The following is a 13071-nucleotide window of genomic DNA, read 5'->3' as shown; positions in this document are numbered from 1 at the left end:
AAAAAAATATTATGATTTGGAGCAGAGCTCTAGGAAGCGCTTAGTTCTTGGTAAAAATTCCTTTTTTAAAAAAAAAGCAAAACCCATTGGTCTGTCACATGCCTTCTGTTTGGCTCTGATTTGTGGTCTTTATGGCTATTCTGGACTTCTGGTCTTAAACAGAGCATTATAAAAAAAGACATTGCTGTTAAGTTGTATTTTATATTTAAAATTTCTTTCTTTCTTCTTGTAGATTTGTTTGTAAATGCATCATAAACAGACAGCCCAGAATGAAGAAAGCAAGCAGGAGTGTTGGCTCAGTGCCCAAAGTGCCTGGAGTAAATAAGACTCAAACAACTGAAAAAGCCAAACCAGAAAACGGCTCCTCAGTGTCTGCAGTAACAAAACTCTCCAAAACCGGGACATCAGCTTCTCTTTTGAAGGTAATAACCAATCGAATGTTCAGATTATTTGTATTTTTTTACAATAAAGCTATAAAAAGAGTAGAATGTGTCTTTAACGCAGCTTAGATGAGAGGTTTGTTACACAGGTAACTGAAGGGACACAGCACTGGGCAGGGTGATAGCACAAACGCCACACAGGGTCCTATATTTTTCATACTGAGGTGAGTGATGTGATGGAGAGTAATAGACTTCGCAGAACTTGGTGGTTCTGCAAAAGGAGGAGAGTGGGAGCTGCGTTCTGATGAACGTTATTTGTAGTGTCATATTATGCTTGAATGGTGTGTCGGTGACTAATGGGATTTGATAAGAGTTATAACTAATTCTGAAAGAAGAACTAATGAGGTATGTAACGTGAGAAAGTTTTTGATATTGGTGATCCGTGTCAGGTCAGTGCAACTGCGTTTTTCTAGCTGTTCTGGCCTTTGCTTTGTGTGAAGTACTGCTTGTTGATTCTTGCTCCTAGAACAAGTTCAAAGGTAGAGGTTTTCTCTTACATTAGCAAAGCAGGGCAGTAGATTTAGGAGCATATGGTTTTCAACGACCAAGAAAAATAAGACATTACCGAGCTGTGGAGTTTTCACCTGGGAGCGAACACATCTGGGTTACTGGATGGTATGAGCCTGCCTGGTCTGCCTCCCTCTCCTGGCACAGACACAGGGCTGGACCCACCTCTTGTAGCCTTTCTGCAGCCACGGCTGCAGGGCTGGGACACAGCTGCTGCTGCTGCTTCTACTGCTGCTGCTGCTGCCCTGGGGCAAGTGAGCAGAACAAGGAAAAGGGCTGGTGTCTGCAACTGGGACCTGAACCAGCATCACCTAGAGGAAGCCAAACAGGCCATTTAAATAACAGGCAAATAAAGACCTAAATTTAAAGAAGTGGGTTGAGGTCTCTCTGTAATAGCTATGCAGGTTTACCCAAGTCAAAAGGTGTGTTTACTTTCTCTCTTCTTGCCTTTCTTTTATGGAAGAATGGCTAATACTTTTGCTGATGAACTTGCAAATTAACTTTCAGCTAGGTTTTTTTCCTAGTGCCTCCCCTCCATTCCTCTGCCACCCAACATATCCTGCAGTTTTCTTTACTGTAAATAATCTTTTGATGCTTGTTGACATTACTTATTTTGTATTTCTAGAAACCTCTCAAAGAATATGGAAACAAAAGTCCTTTGTAGTTTATTTATCAAGTTTATTGTGTCATATCTCTCAGTGAGATGAAGGAGGAGGATGATCTAACACTGAAGAAATTTGACTCAGTATGCTTTCACAATTTTACTTATATTAGTAACACTTCTGGCTATGTTTGGGTGTAGGATTAGAATTTATGACAGTTTTATGTTTGAGGCACAATGAAAATTTTTGTCTTAATTGCTAAGACTTATCTCAGTTTTATGTTACAGCCTGACTTAATCATATAGTTGGATGTCTTTTACTTGTTAAGCTGCTGTTGTGCAAGCTATGTGACTTAATAATGACAACTCTTACTTTCTTTGAGTCTTCCATACTTACACAACCAAGTTAGTTATCTGTATTTTCTGACTTACTGAAACTGGCAAATCACATTTGTAATTACTGGCTTGAAAGAAGTACAAAACAAATGTTATTTTAAAGATTATTTTTAATATAGTTTTATATTTGATCTTGTTGATGAAGCATTTAGCACATTGTTTTTCTCATAGTGGTTGTAGGATCTTCTCTAAGACTTGATGAAATGGTGTATGTTATGTATTTCATTTAATATTACTTGACAAAAAAAAAAAGCTGACATTAAATAACTTCAATTGCAACAGCTTGCTAGTTTATTCGGTCCTCAAGTGTGCATATAGCTACAGAAAACTGAGCTGGATATTGAATGAAAGGCCACTCTTAAGGAGTAAAAATGCACACAGTAGTATATAAATCTTAAATCGGCAATAATTGAAACTTGAAAATTGCTTTCTAATTATAGTCTGGTTTTTTTTTTCCTGTTCTCTTCATAATACAACCATAGGCTGGTGTTCAGCTTTGGGTGGACTTTTTTCACTGTGCATTGTTCCATAGATTTGTCCTTTTTTCTGGAGTTTTCAGTGTGTGGACAATGAGCACAGGAAGAAACTGAGAGACCCACCCTTCTGTACAGCTGAGCACTGTTCCAGAGCTCGGTTTGTCCGTCTGCTTCAAAATGCCTTTTTGTCAGTTTGTTCTCTGTCGGATTTTTACCTCTGCTTTGCCTAGGTCTTTTGTATATGTTCAGCACCCACCAGCACACAGAAGGTTAACTGCCAGACACTGCTAACTCTTAATCTGTCAAAAAATACTCTGTAAATACCAGCATGTTATTTTTAAGATCATTGGGTTTTGACTTTAGCTAATGAGCTTGTGATCATGCTAACACAAATGTAATTAAATGTCAGCTGTATTTCACACAAAGGAATTGCAAAATCCAGTGTCCCTGAAAAGCCAGGACTTGGACACCAACATTTGAATATTAAAAATTAGAATGTGTTTTCAGTATTCATGTATTTTGTTTGCAAAATGCAGCAACTTAATTACAGATTGTTGTGAAGTTTTGATGTTTGAAGTACTCAAATGCAGCAACAGCAAGCATCAAAGAAAATCCTAGATTGGAATAATTTTATATATATATATACACACACATGTATATATAGAGAGAGGGATTTGAATGAGGTGCAGTAAATAGGATATACGTGTTGATAAACTAAGATGAAGTGAATCGTAGAGGTGATGGTTCAAGTTTCGTCGCACTGAAGGAAGTATGTGAGGGAAAACAATATTAATTGTGTAAGCATAAAGTGTTTCATAATGTGGAAAATTGAAATAGATCTGGATAAGAATTTGTAATTATTATGTTTGTTAATTTTTCATAATGTTAAGGTTTTAATGCTAAACAGGATTGCATTGTTCTCATTAAGTGGGAGGAACTTTTCTTCCTTGAGGAAGAAGCTGTTAATAAATATACAATGTCAATTTTACTTCCATTAAAATATTTGCTACAAAAATACTTTCATTTTTAGAGTCAAGAGTGGTTGCCAGAGTGGAGTGTTACAGAAAGAGAGCTGCTGGTTTGTAATTTTTCCAGAGTTTTGCTAAATAGTTTTCTTTGCCAAGAGTATAGTGTTACAGTTTCTCAAAACTGTTTATTAACTGGCTGCAGAGGCAGCAGTGCCTTCCAGCCTAGACTAGAAATAGTTTATGGGTAAATCAGAAGAAGAACGGCTGTCTTAAATTCCTTTGTTCAGCAAGGACTGGAGATGACTAATGTCAGAAAGTGTGTATTTTGCTTCGCTGCTGCTTTTTTTTTTTCTCCAAGCTGAGTCACATCTTGACCTATTTGGCTTGATAACATGTACTTGTACTATAAGCGTCTAACAGCTTAATCTGACTTCCCCACTCTTTCAACAGGGTAAAAATGCTGACACCTAATAGCCCGTGGGAACTGCCAGGTTTGCAGACTGATGAGCAGATTCAGCAGCGAACCAGGAAATCACTGTTCTGTGTCTTTTGGTAATACCTCCTTTCAGGTGGTAGTTGCCTCACAAAGTAGTTTCCCTCTCCCTCGACCCCCATGCCCACAAAATTAGTTTAATTTAGATATGAAACCTGATTAGATTACAGGAGGGTTGTTGTACAGTAGTGGTTTGTGCTCGCCTCTTCCCCCCACACATGTAGTGTGTGCCTTTGTTGATTTTATAGCCCTGCAACATTTTTGTTTCCTCATTGGTACTGACATTGCACCTGGTGTTTTGCAGGGCTGTGTGACATTGCGGATCGAGGGAGGACGGAGCCCTTTGGAAAGGCTTCAGTTTACACAGCACGTGGAGTGGCTTTTCCATTGCACAAAAGCCATCTTAGAGGCACATCAAACTAGAGCCTCAGAATAATATATTTTTTCTTAGCCTTTTATAAACCTTTTTAGAAGGCTGTAGCATTTCCTAAGTGATTCAATAAAAACATTCTTGCTGTAGAGGATTTTACCCTTACAAATACCTATTTCTGTCTGTAAGTTTTCTGTACAGAACAAATATGGTTTTTTTCCCAAGCTCCCATTTGTTTTGCAGCTGCTCTTCTTTGTAAATGGCACAAATCCCATCCATGCCCTTTCCACAATATGGTGATCAGCATTCCTAAATGTTCTGAAATTTGCACTTGCAAAAAGAAACCATAGAGGATGGAGTGAGATGCTGGTGTTTTTTGAGTTTCGTTTGGTTTTTTTTTTTTTTTACATTAGGCAAGTGTGGCTTTGTTCTTCATGTATGGAATCCTAATGTCTGACAGATAGTTTTTAACATGAATATGTATGGCAGCTAGAAGTTACAAACTTGCAAAATTTGGAAGTCATGCTGCAAAGCAAGTGGTTAATTCCTAAGCACTACTTCGTAGCTGCTTGCTGGTTGAGACTTCAAATGTGTTATCCAGCTGAATAATACAGTTACTCAAGGAATGCTGCTAACACAGCTGTTTTCTTTTAATTTTTCTTGTCCTTATTATGGGAAAAATGTTTAGCATATTTTGATTTTTATCACCACTTGAAAACTGCATTTTAAAGAGTTTTAAAGTCTGCCAATTAATACTTAAGATCTTAAGATTTCTCGACTTTGCTTTATTCTGGAAGATGGGAATCTGGTTCTTGAGGCTCCTGTGCTTACTGCCTTGTCACATTCCTGGCAGCTTTTGCGGCTGACAGTAGTTTCAGGAATGGTCAGACGCTATATCCGTCAGGCAGGTCTACCAGCTCCGAGAGTGCCTAGTAAAGAGCATTAAAACAAGGCAAGGATACGTGGTGAGGGCAGCTTCCCTCCCCCCTCCCCAAACACTGTCCTGGTCTCGTGCGATTTGTAGCTTAGTATTTTGGGCTAGAAAATGTAGTTTATTAATGTTGGATTGATTTTTGTTGCAGCTTGATTTGATCTTTTTGTTGTGATCTTGTCCACAAGAAAACACTTCTTCATATTCTGTCGAAGGACATTATACTAACTTCCTAGTACGTGGTGGTTTTAGTATCCAAGAATTGTCTTCCCTTCTATGCTTAAGCAAGCTTTCAGTCAAAATTGGAAACTGTTACACTGTGTTGTGTTGCTGTGCTTTCCTTTATTACCCCTTGGTGTTGAAACACTAACAATTTTGTCTGGGAGAGGGAAGACTCAGTTTCTACAGTCAGCCCTTACCTAACGACTTGAAGTTCTGTTTCAGCTTGCCAGCTCTGCAGAGTGCGCTGCATTTGGACTTTTCAGCGTTCTTGCACAAGCACATGAGCAGTCAGATATGTACTTTTTAAACAGGTGGAATCTTTGACGGAAGAAGTGTTGGCCATGCAAACTTCTCAGCTGCCTGTCTTAAAGCTTCTTCCCTTTCTTTCAGACTAAGAGTAACGATGACCTTCTAGCAGGGATGGCTGGTGGAGTGACAATGACCAATGGTGTCAAGGCAAAGAAGAGCACTTGTGTATCAACAGCATCCTCAGCTTCAGGGACAACCATGAACAGTTTGGAAAATAAACCCAAAACTATTGCAGGTAAATGGATGTGTTGATCCTTAAAGTGGTAGTTGGGTGGCTTTTTGTTTTCCTCTTACGTACTGAGGATTCAGGCAGCCTAATGAAGTGGTCATTAAGGCCACAGTGGAATCGAGACACCTCTTGTGCTCCTTTCCTGGTTTTAATAATGTAATTTTCTTTTTGCCTGTAAATTTTTCATTACTGGTTATGCAGCTACTGTATAAAGCTAGATAATAAAAACTAGATAATTAATCTAGAGAATCATAGGTTTGTCCAAAATCAGTTAATTTCTCTAAAAAAAGGCATGCCACAAGCACTAAATCTTTAAGATATGATCACTTGTTGCAGCTGACATTTTGGACATTCTGTAGTGCTTTATAGAAATCAATTAAGATTGCTTTTAGAAACCCTTCAGAAAAGTGAAATTATGTAGTGTGTTATCATTACAGATGGAAATATATCTTGCCTTCCATTGTTATATTCTGGATTCAGTAATGCTTGCAGAGCTGTAAAGTATCTGGAAATAAAATAGTAATAATCTATCCTTGTCTTTAGGAAATGAGGTAAAATTACAAAAAACTTTTATTTTGGAGAGTTGTAGTATGCAATTCATTTAAAAGCTTATGTTCAAATCTGGTGAAATGACAGCCAAATTTGAATAGCGCTTGTGCAGTTTTTGTACAATTTATGAGAAGCTGTTGAAGAGAGAAAAAAAGAAACTTGCAAATGTTAAACTTTAACTCATTTTCAAAATAATGGTAAAGCATAACAGTTAGTAAAGTGTGTATCAGTTAATATATAACTGCACTTATGATTAAGATTGCATAAGTGTTTACTCTAAATGTATTTTTGAAATATGCTTACAAGTGTCATTCAGAAAAGCAATGCCTATATTACTGATACAAAATACAGAGTCTTCTGTTACAGATACTGTATTTTAAATTAATGCTCCTAACTTTCAAAAAACATATAGGTACAAGTTCCACAACTAAGCGTAGCACTTCATCTGGAAATAAAGAGTCAAGCTCTTCTAGAGAAAGAATACGTGATCGTTCTCGTTTAAGCCAGAGCAAAAAACTGCCTTTGACTGGACAGGGGACCAATGATACGGTCCTGGCAAAACGCTCCCGTAGTCGCACCAATCCAGAATCGGATATTCGAATGAGCAAGTCCAAATCAGACAATCAAATCAGTGACAAAGCTGCACTGGAAGCAAAGGTGAATGATCTTTTGACATTAGCAAAAACCAAAGATGTGGAAATCTTGCATCTGAGGAATGAACTAAGGGATATGCGTGCTCAGCTGGGACTTAATGAAGAGCAGCTTGAAGGTGATGAAAAATCTGAGGAAAAAGAGGCCATTGTTGTCCATCAGCCAACTGATGTAGAGTCTACGTTGCTACAGTTACAGGAACAAAACACTGCCATCCGAGAGGAGCTCAACCAGCTGAAGAATGAGAATCGAATGTTGAAAGACAGGCTAAATGCGTTAGGCTTTTCTTTGGAGCAAAGGCTGGACAACTCTGAAAAACTCTTTGGCTATCAGTCTTTGAGTCCAGAGATTACAGCTGGCAACCACAGTGATGGTGGTGGCACTCTGACGTCTTCAGTGGAAGGTTCTGCTCCTGGATCGATGGAAGACTTGTTAAGTCAGGATGAAAACACTTTGATGGACAACCAGCATAGTAATTCCATGGATAATTTAGACAGTGAATGCAGTGAAGTTTATCAGCCACTCACATCAAGTGATGATGCCTTAGACGCTCCATCGTCTTCCGAGTCTGAGGGCGTGCCAAGCATAGAAAGGTCTAGGAAGGGAAGCAGTGGCAATGCAAGTGAAGTGTCCGTAGCTTGTCTGACAGAACGGATACATCAGATGGAAGAGAATCAACACAGTACAGCTGAAGAGCTCCAAGCCACGCTTCAAGAGCTTGCAGATTTGCAACAAATAACACAGGAGCTAAACAGCGAGAATGAGAGGCTTGGAGAAGAAAAAGTAATCCTTATGGAATCTTTGTGCCAGCAAAGTGACAAGCTGGAACACTTCAGCCGTCAAATTGAGTATTTTCGGTCCCTTCTAGATGAACACCATATTTCCTATGTAATTGATGAAGATATGAAAAGTGGTCGCTACATGGAGTTAGAGCAACGTTATATGGACCTCGCAGAGAATGCTCGGTTTGAGCGAGAGCAGCTGTTGGGTGTGCAGCAGCACTTGAGCAACACTCTGAAGATGGCGGAACAAGACAACAAGGAGGCCCAAGAAATGATAGGGGCATTGAAAGAACGAAATCACCACATGGAACGGATTATTGAGTCAGAGCAGAAAAGCAAAACGGCGATAGCGTCTACCTTAGAGGAGTACAAAGCCACAGTAGCCAGTGACCAGATTGAGATGAACAGGCTGAAAGCTCAGTTAGAGCACGAAAAGCAGAAGGTGGCAGAGTTGTATTCTATACACAACTCCGGAGATAAATCAGATATACAAGATTTACTGGAGAGTGTCAGACTGGATAAAGAAAAAGCGGAGACGCTGGCCAGTAGTCTGCAAGAAGAGCTGGCACACACTCGCAATGATGCCAATCGTTTGCAAGATGCCATTGCTAAGGTAGTGTTTATAACGTGTTATATTTTAACATCCCATAGACAGCGTGACTTACTGTTGGTCACTGTAGTTCTTTTAGAAGTAAAGGATTTATTTTGCAGTTAATCGGATTCCAGTAGTGTTAGAGTTTATTACTTATTCAATGGAGGCCTTTTTAAAAATTATATGGATACGTTCAGCCACAAAGTAACTGTTATGTTGTTTTGGTGTTTGGGGTTTTTTTTAAAAATACTGATATTTAAACTCTGCAACTTTTTTCAAGGGCAAAACTTAAACAGTGTTTGAGATATAATATAAATTTATGCTTAAATTGCCTGTCGTCTGCAAGAGTTCCAAGGAGTTAGTGCCAAACTGGTGGAAGAGGGATGTCGCTGAGAGAGTACTGGAAATCAAAGTTTGAAGTCATAAGCCAGCTATTGATGACTTGTAGGACCTTTTTCAAGTCTTGAGAGAATATTTTGAAGTTTCAGCTTATCCAAGTTGGTTCACTTAATTTAGAACAAACTAGTGATCAAGAAAGCAGGGAAGTGTTTACTTTCTCCAATCAAGAAATGACTAATTTTCAGATGGACGGAGATTTTACCAAATGTAGTTTGATAATTGACTAAATACCTATTTTAGTTTTAAATTAAAAAAAACCCCTCCACTTTATTTTTAAGCTTTTAAACAATTAATTATTAAATACAGCAATAAACAGAGGTTTGGTTTTTTTTTGTTAATGATCCATTCAGGAGCACCTTGTGGTGACTGGATTTTGGACTGAAATGTATATTTCTAGTTCTACAACAGCTATTTTGATTCAGATATAAAAATGTATATTTCTAGTTCTACAACAGCTATATAGATATAACTAGTTTATCCAGTGAGTATGTCTAGTAAAAACATTTACCATAATGTAAAATAAAAATAAGAATCATAAAATTTAGTTAATAGCTTTAAGTATGCATTTGAAGTTTTATCTTCCTAATGTGAAAAACTTACGACAAATGTAATGTCTGAACTATGTATTAGTTGCCAATGAACACGTTAGTCATGATCACCAGCTAGTGAAAATCAACCTGAATTTGGGAGGAAGAAAAAAAATTTAAAGTTAACGCTGGGTAGTGCTAATAAAATAAAATGCACTGAAACAAAGTATTGAAAGCAGGACATTTTGGCTATTAAAATTAGTGCCTGACTGTGGTGACCCACCCTAAGACATCTCCTCATTTTGCTTGTTTTTCTGACAGCCTATTTTTGCTGCTGGGCTAGTGTTACTGTGCCTCTGATCCCGGCTTGGTACTTAGGCTGCAGTTTCATGAGGCAGGATTAAAGAGCCTTGCTGTTCCTGGAAGGGAGAAGTCTACTACGTCGTCCTTTCCCTGTCTGTTCTTAATTCAGTTCAGTAACTTGTAAGGCTACTCCAGGAGCTACTTCAACTCACTAATGCATCTCTCACACAAATGTGAGTCCTGCTACTTGGTTATGGAAATTAATCATCTTACAGGTCCACCAAGCACAGAAGAGAAGGCTTTTTAAATTCTTTTTCTTTTCTTTTCTTTTTTTTTTTTTGCAAGAGAGAAAGGATAAAGAGTTTCCCCTGCCACCTCCTCCTCCCTTTTCTATGGCAGCTAGGTGTTAAATTGGATCAGCTGCTCACAAAATCAAGCCCTTGTACTGTGGTGGTGTTGCTTCAGTTGAATGCAGGATACTGCTGTTGGAGTAGCTGTGGAGTGCTCATGTATTCAGCTTGGGAGTAAAAGAGTTTGACTCGGGGAAATAGTTGCACTAGAACAGTGCTTTTTGAAAGGCTTACGTTTGGCTTCTTGTCCCGTACTTTTTTATGGTTGCAAAAATATAAGTATGGTAGTTATGAAACTAAAAGTGTGTTTTAAAATGCAGGTTGAAGATGAATACCGAGTGTTCCAAGAAGAAGCCAAGAAACAGATTGAGGATCTCAATGTGACTCTAGAAAAACTTCGAACAGAACTAGATGAAAAAGAGACTGAGAGAAGCGACATGAAAGAAACCATCTTTGAGTTGGAGGATGAAGTAGAGCAGCATCGTGCTGTGAAGCTTCATGACAATCTCATCATATCTGATTTGGAGAGTAAGTGTTGTGAGTTTGTCTTGAGAGAGACAAAATGTAGATATAGAATGCTGTAATAGAGAAAATATTTTCACTTCCCCATCTTACGTCTGAATTCAAGTCAGACTGGGCTTTGCAGAAGCCTTATACACTAGGGGGGGATAAAATCAAGTTGGCTTTTCCAGTCCTGGTAGTAGTTGGTGTGGGAAGGAAAACCTGTGAATTGAGAATAAATGTCACATCTCATAGTTCTGTTTTCAAGTTGTTTTTCAAAGTAGAAGAACATATAATTACAGACTTAATAATAATGTGCTGCATGTGTATTTTGGAGACTGGATGATTGATTTAGTGTTCTAGGTTTTGGGGTTTTTTAAGAATGCTCTCCATTTCAAGTGCCCAAATATTAGGAGTTACCAGGAAGCTTGAGAATGTTTATAATTAATTAATTCTCCCACCTGCAGAAAGGTGTTTTTAGTGGAGAAATAAGTGAAGGGAGGCCCTGGATATTACAGATGTTAGAGATGACTTGGCAGTACAGATGTATTATATATCTTTCTGTGTAGATTTGCTAAAGTCATGAAACTGATCTGGGAGTCTAAAAATGAATCTGACAAACTTCAAACAAGTTAGTATAAAACCTCAGTGGTTGAATCTTATAATGAAATTCATGTTTTCTGTATATGTCTAGCTCTCTGTGCCTTAGTTACCTCTCTGATCTCTAAGACCTGCTCAGACATTCTTACCACAGGCTGGAATTCTGCAATTAGTCTCCATCTGAATAAGAACATGGGCAATTGTACCCTGGCAGGCTGAATTTGCACAGTGCTACTTAGAGAATTTAAATATCTGCTATTCTTCCATGGTATACAAAGACTAAACAAGATAGCAAAAAAAAAACAAAGCATGATCCCTTGTAACAGCAAGGGAGATATTCATAGAAGGGGTTTTAAATTGGTTTGCTGTCAGGAAAAGGCAGTGTCTTAAGCAAGCTAAATTGTTTATTCAACTGGAGCAAAGTGTCTTCAGACATGTGGCTGTCAGCTTGATTTCCCTAAGCAAGCCTTCTTTATCTTGAACAACAATCACTGTTTCTCTTTGCAAAATTGCTTTAGATTTTGTTCTGCAAGTTGGTTTTTTTTCTCTTTCTGTTCCAAAGCCAAAGACAGGTATTTACTTGGGAGCAGGAGCAGAAGCACATGGCCAGTGTCTCTGACTTTGTTCGTAAAGTAGTTTTGTATCAAAGTTTTAAAAAGGTGGAACACTTTTCTGCTTACGTTGTTCTATCCATTAAGTGGAATACATTCATAGAGAAAACAGCACCGTAGTCAAGTAAACATTTAGCTGTCTGCCTAGTAATACCTAATTAAAAGGCAGCTCTAATGTTTAGATGCTTCTCCTTTGGGTGTACAAAGTAGCTGACAGATGTTTCACTTAAACAGTTAGAAATTCAGGCAGACAAGCCTCTGCCTGGGCAGAATTTGTCAACAAAATTTGCGACAGTCGTTGTTACTCCTTGGTTTTGAAATAGTTTGAGAAATTCAGCTGTACTGTCTGATGGCTTGGTGTGATCCTTTAGGGAAGAAATGCAGTATTTCAGTTCTAGGCAGGAAGGAGAGTGGCATCTAGTGGCGGTAAGGAAGGATGGCACCCGAAGAATAAAGAGTATTTTGCTTTGACCACTAACCCGCTATTCATTACAGGTTTGTAACTAAACTTCATACAGTGGTTTCTTGGTGGTAGCCTTTAAGTAGTGACAGCAAAGAGCAGCGTCTCAGAAAATCTGGGACTTGGAGGTAGTACTTAAAACATCAAAGATGGAGTTTTAATGTCTTTTTATTAAAATGACAGAAAAGAGCACACCTTACCAGTTATGCTGATCAGACTTTTGGTCAGTTCTGCTATTCTGGCAGCCAAATGTATGAAGCCTGTGCTTTTAAATGTGAGAATTTGGGGTGGGTATAAGTATTATAAAGCACTAGCTGGAAGAGTGGTGGGTTTTTTCAGCCTACATAACTAAGTGTAATAAAGATCTGTAAAGGTTTTCTCTAGGGAACTTTGGATTTTAAAACATGAGGAAATCTAGCCCACTCCTTCAGGAGAGGATTTGCCTAATGGCAAAGTTGCTGGGCAAATGAAAGTGATAGCAAAACTGGTGATAAGCGATGGAAATCTATCACTTAAAGAATTCACAGCAGACAGACGTTATCCTTAGGAGAAGGATGCTCTGTGGGTGAGGTGGCGAGTGTTTGTTCCATGCAGGGATTCGCCAGCACTCGTCCCTGGGCACTAATCATAATTAGTAAGAATTACAGATAGGGAATACAGCTTTCTAAACACCCAAAAGAAGCAAAATAAAACGGAAATTTCTTTTCACGGTCATCTGAATACCGGCTTGTCGCGTTTCAGCTGTGAGTATGCTCGCTGGCGAAGCCCAGGGTGTCTCCCCTGCGAACCGCACCGATTACAAGC

The 13071-nt window shown here is 38.6% G+C and overlaps 1 protein-coding gene across 1 annotated transcript; it reads left to right on the top strand.

Moving 5' to 3' along the window:
- Positions 1-239: 239 nt before the first annotated feature.
- SPECC1L (sperm antigen with calponin homology and coiled-coil domains 1-like) lies at positions 240-10623 on the top strand (the record flags this gene model as incomplete). Its single annotated transcript, XM_009877863.1, has 4 exons — positions 240-422; positions 5795-5948; positions 6904-8537; positions 10416-10623. Coding segments are annotated over exons 1-4 (2149 nt in total), but the record flags the coding sequence as incomplete, so codon positions are not given.
- Positions 10624-13071: the final 2448 nt, after the last annotated feature.

Source organism: Apaloderma vittatum, unplaced genomic scaffold (genome assembly GCF_000703405.1).
Source record: "Apaloderma vittatum isolate BGI_N311 unplaced genomic scaffold, ASM70340v1 scaffold37871, whole genome shotgun sequence".
Lineage (NCBI taxonomy): Eukaryota > Metazoa > Chordata > Aves > Trogoniformes > Trogonidae > Apaloderma > Apaloderma vittatum.
Note: the sequence above shows the minus strand (reverse complement) of the source record. Positions and strands in the feature narration are given on the sequence as shown.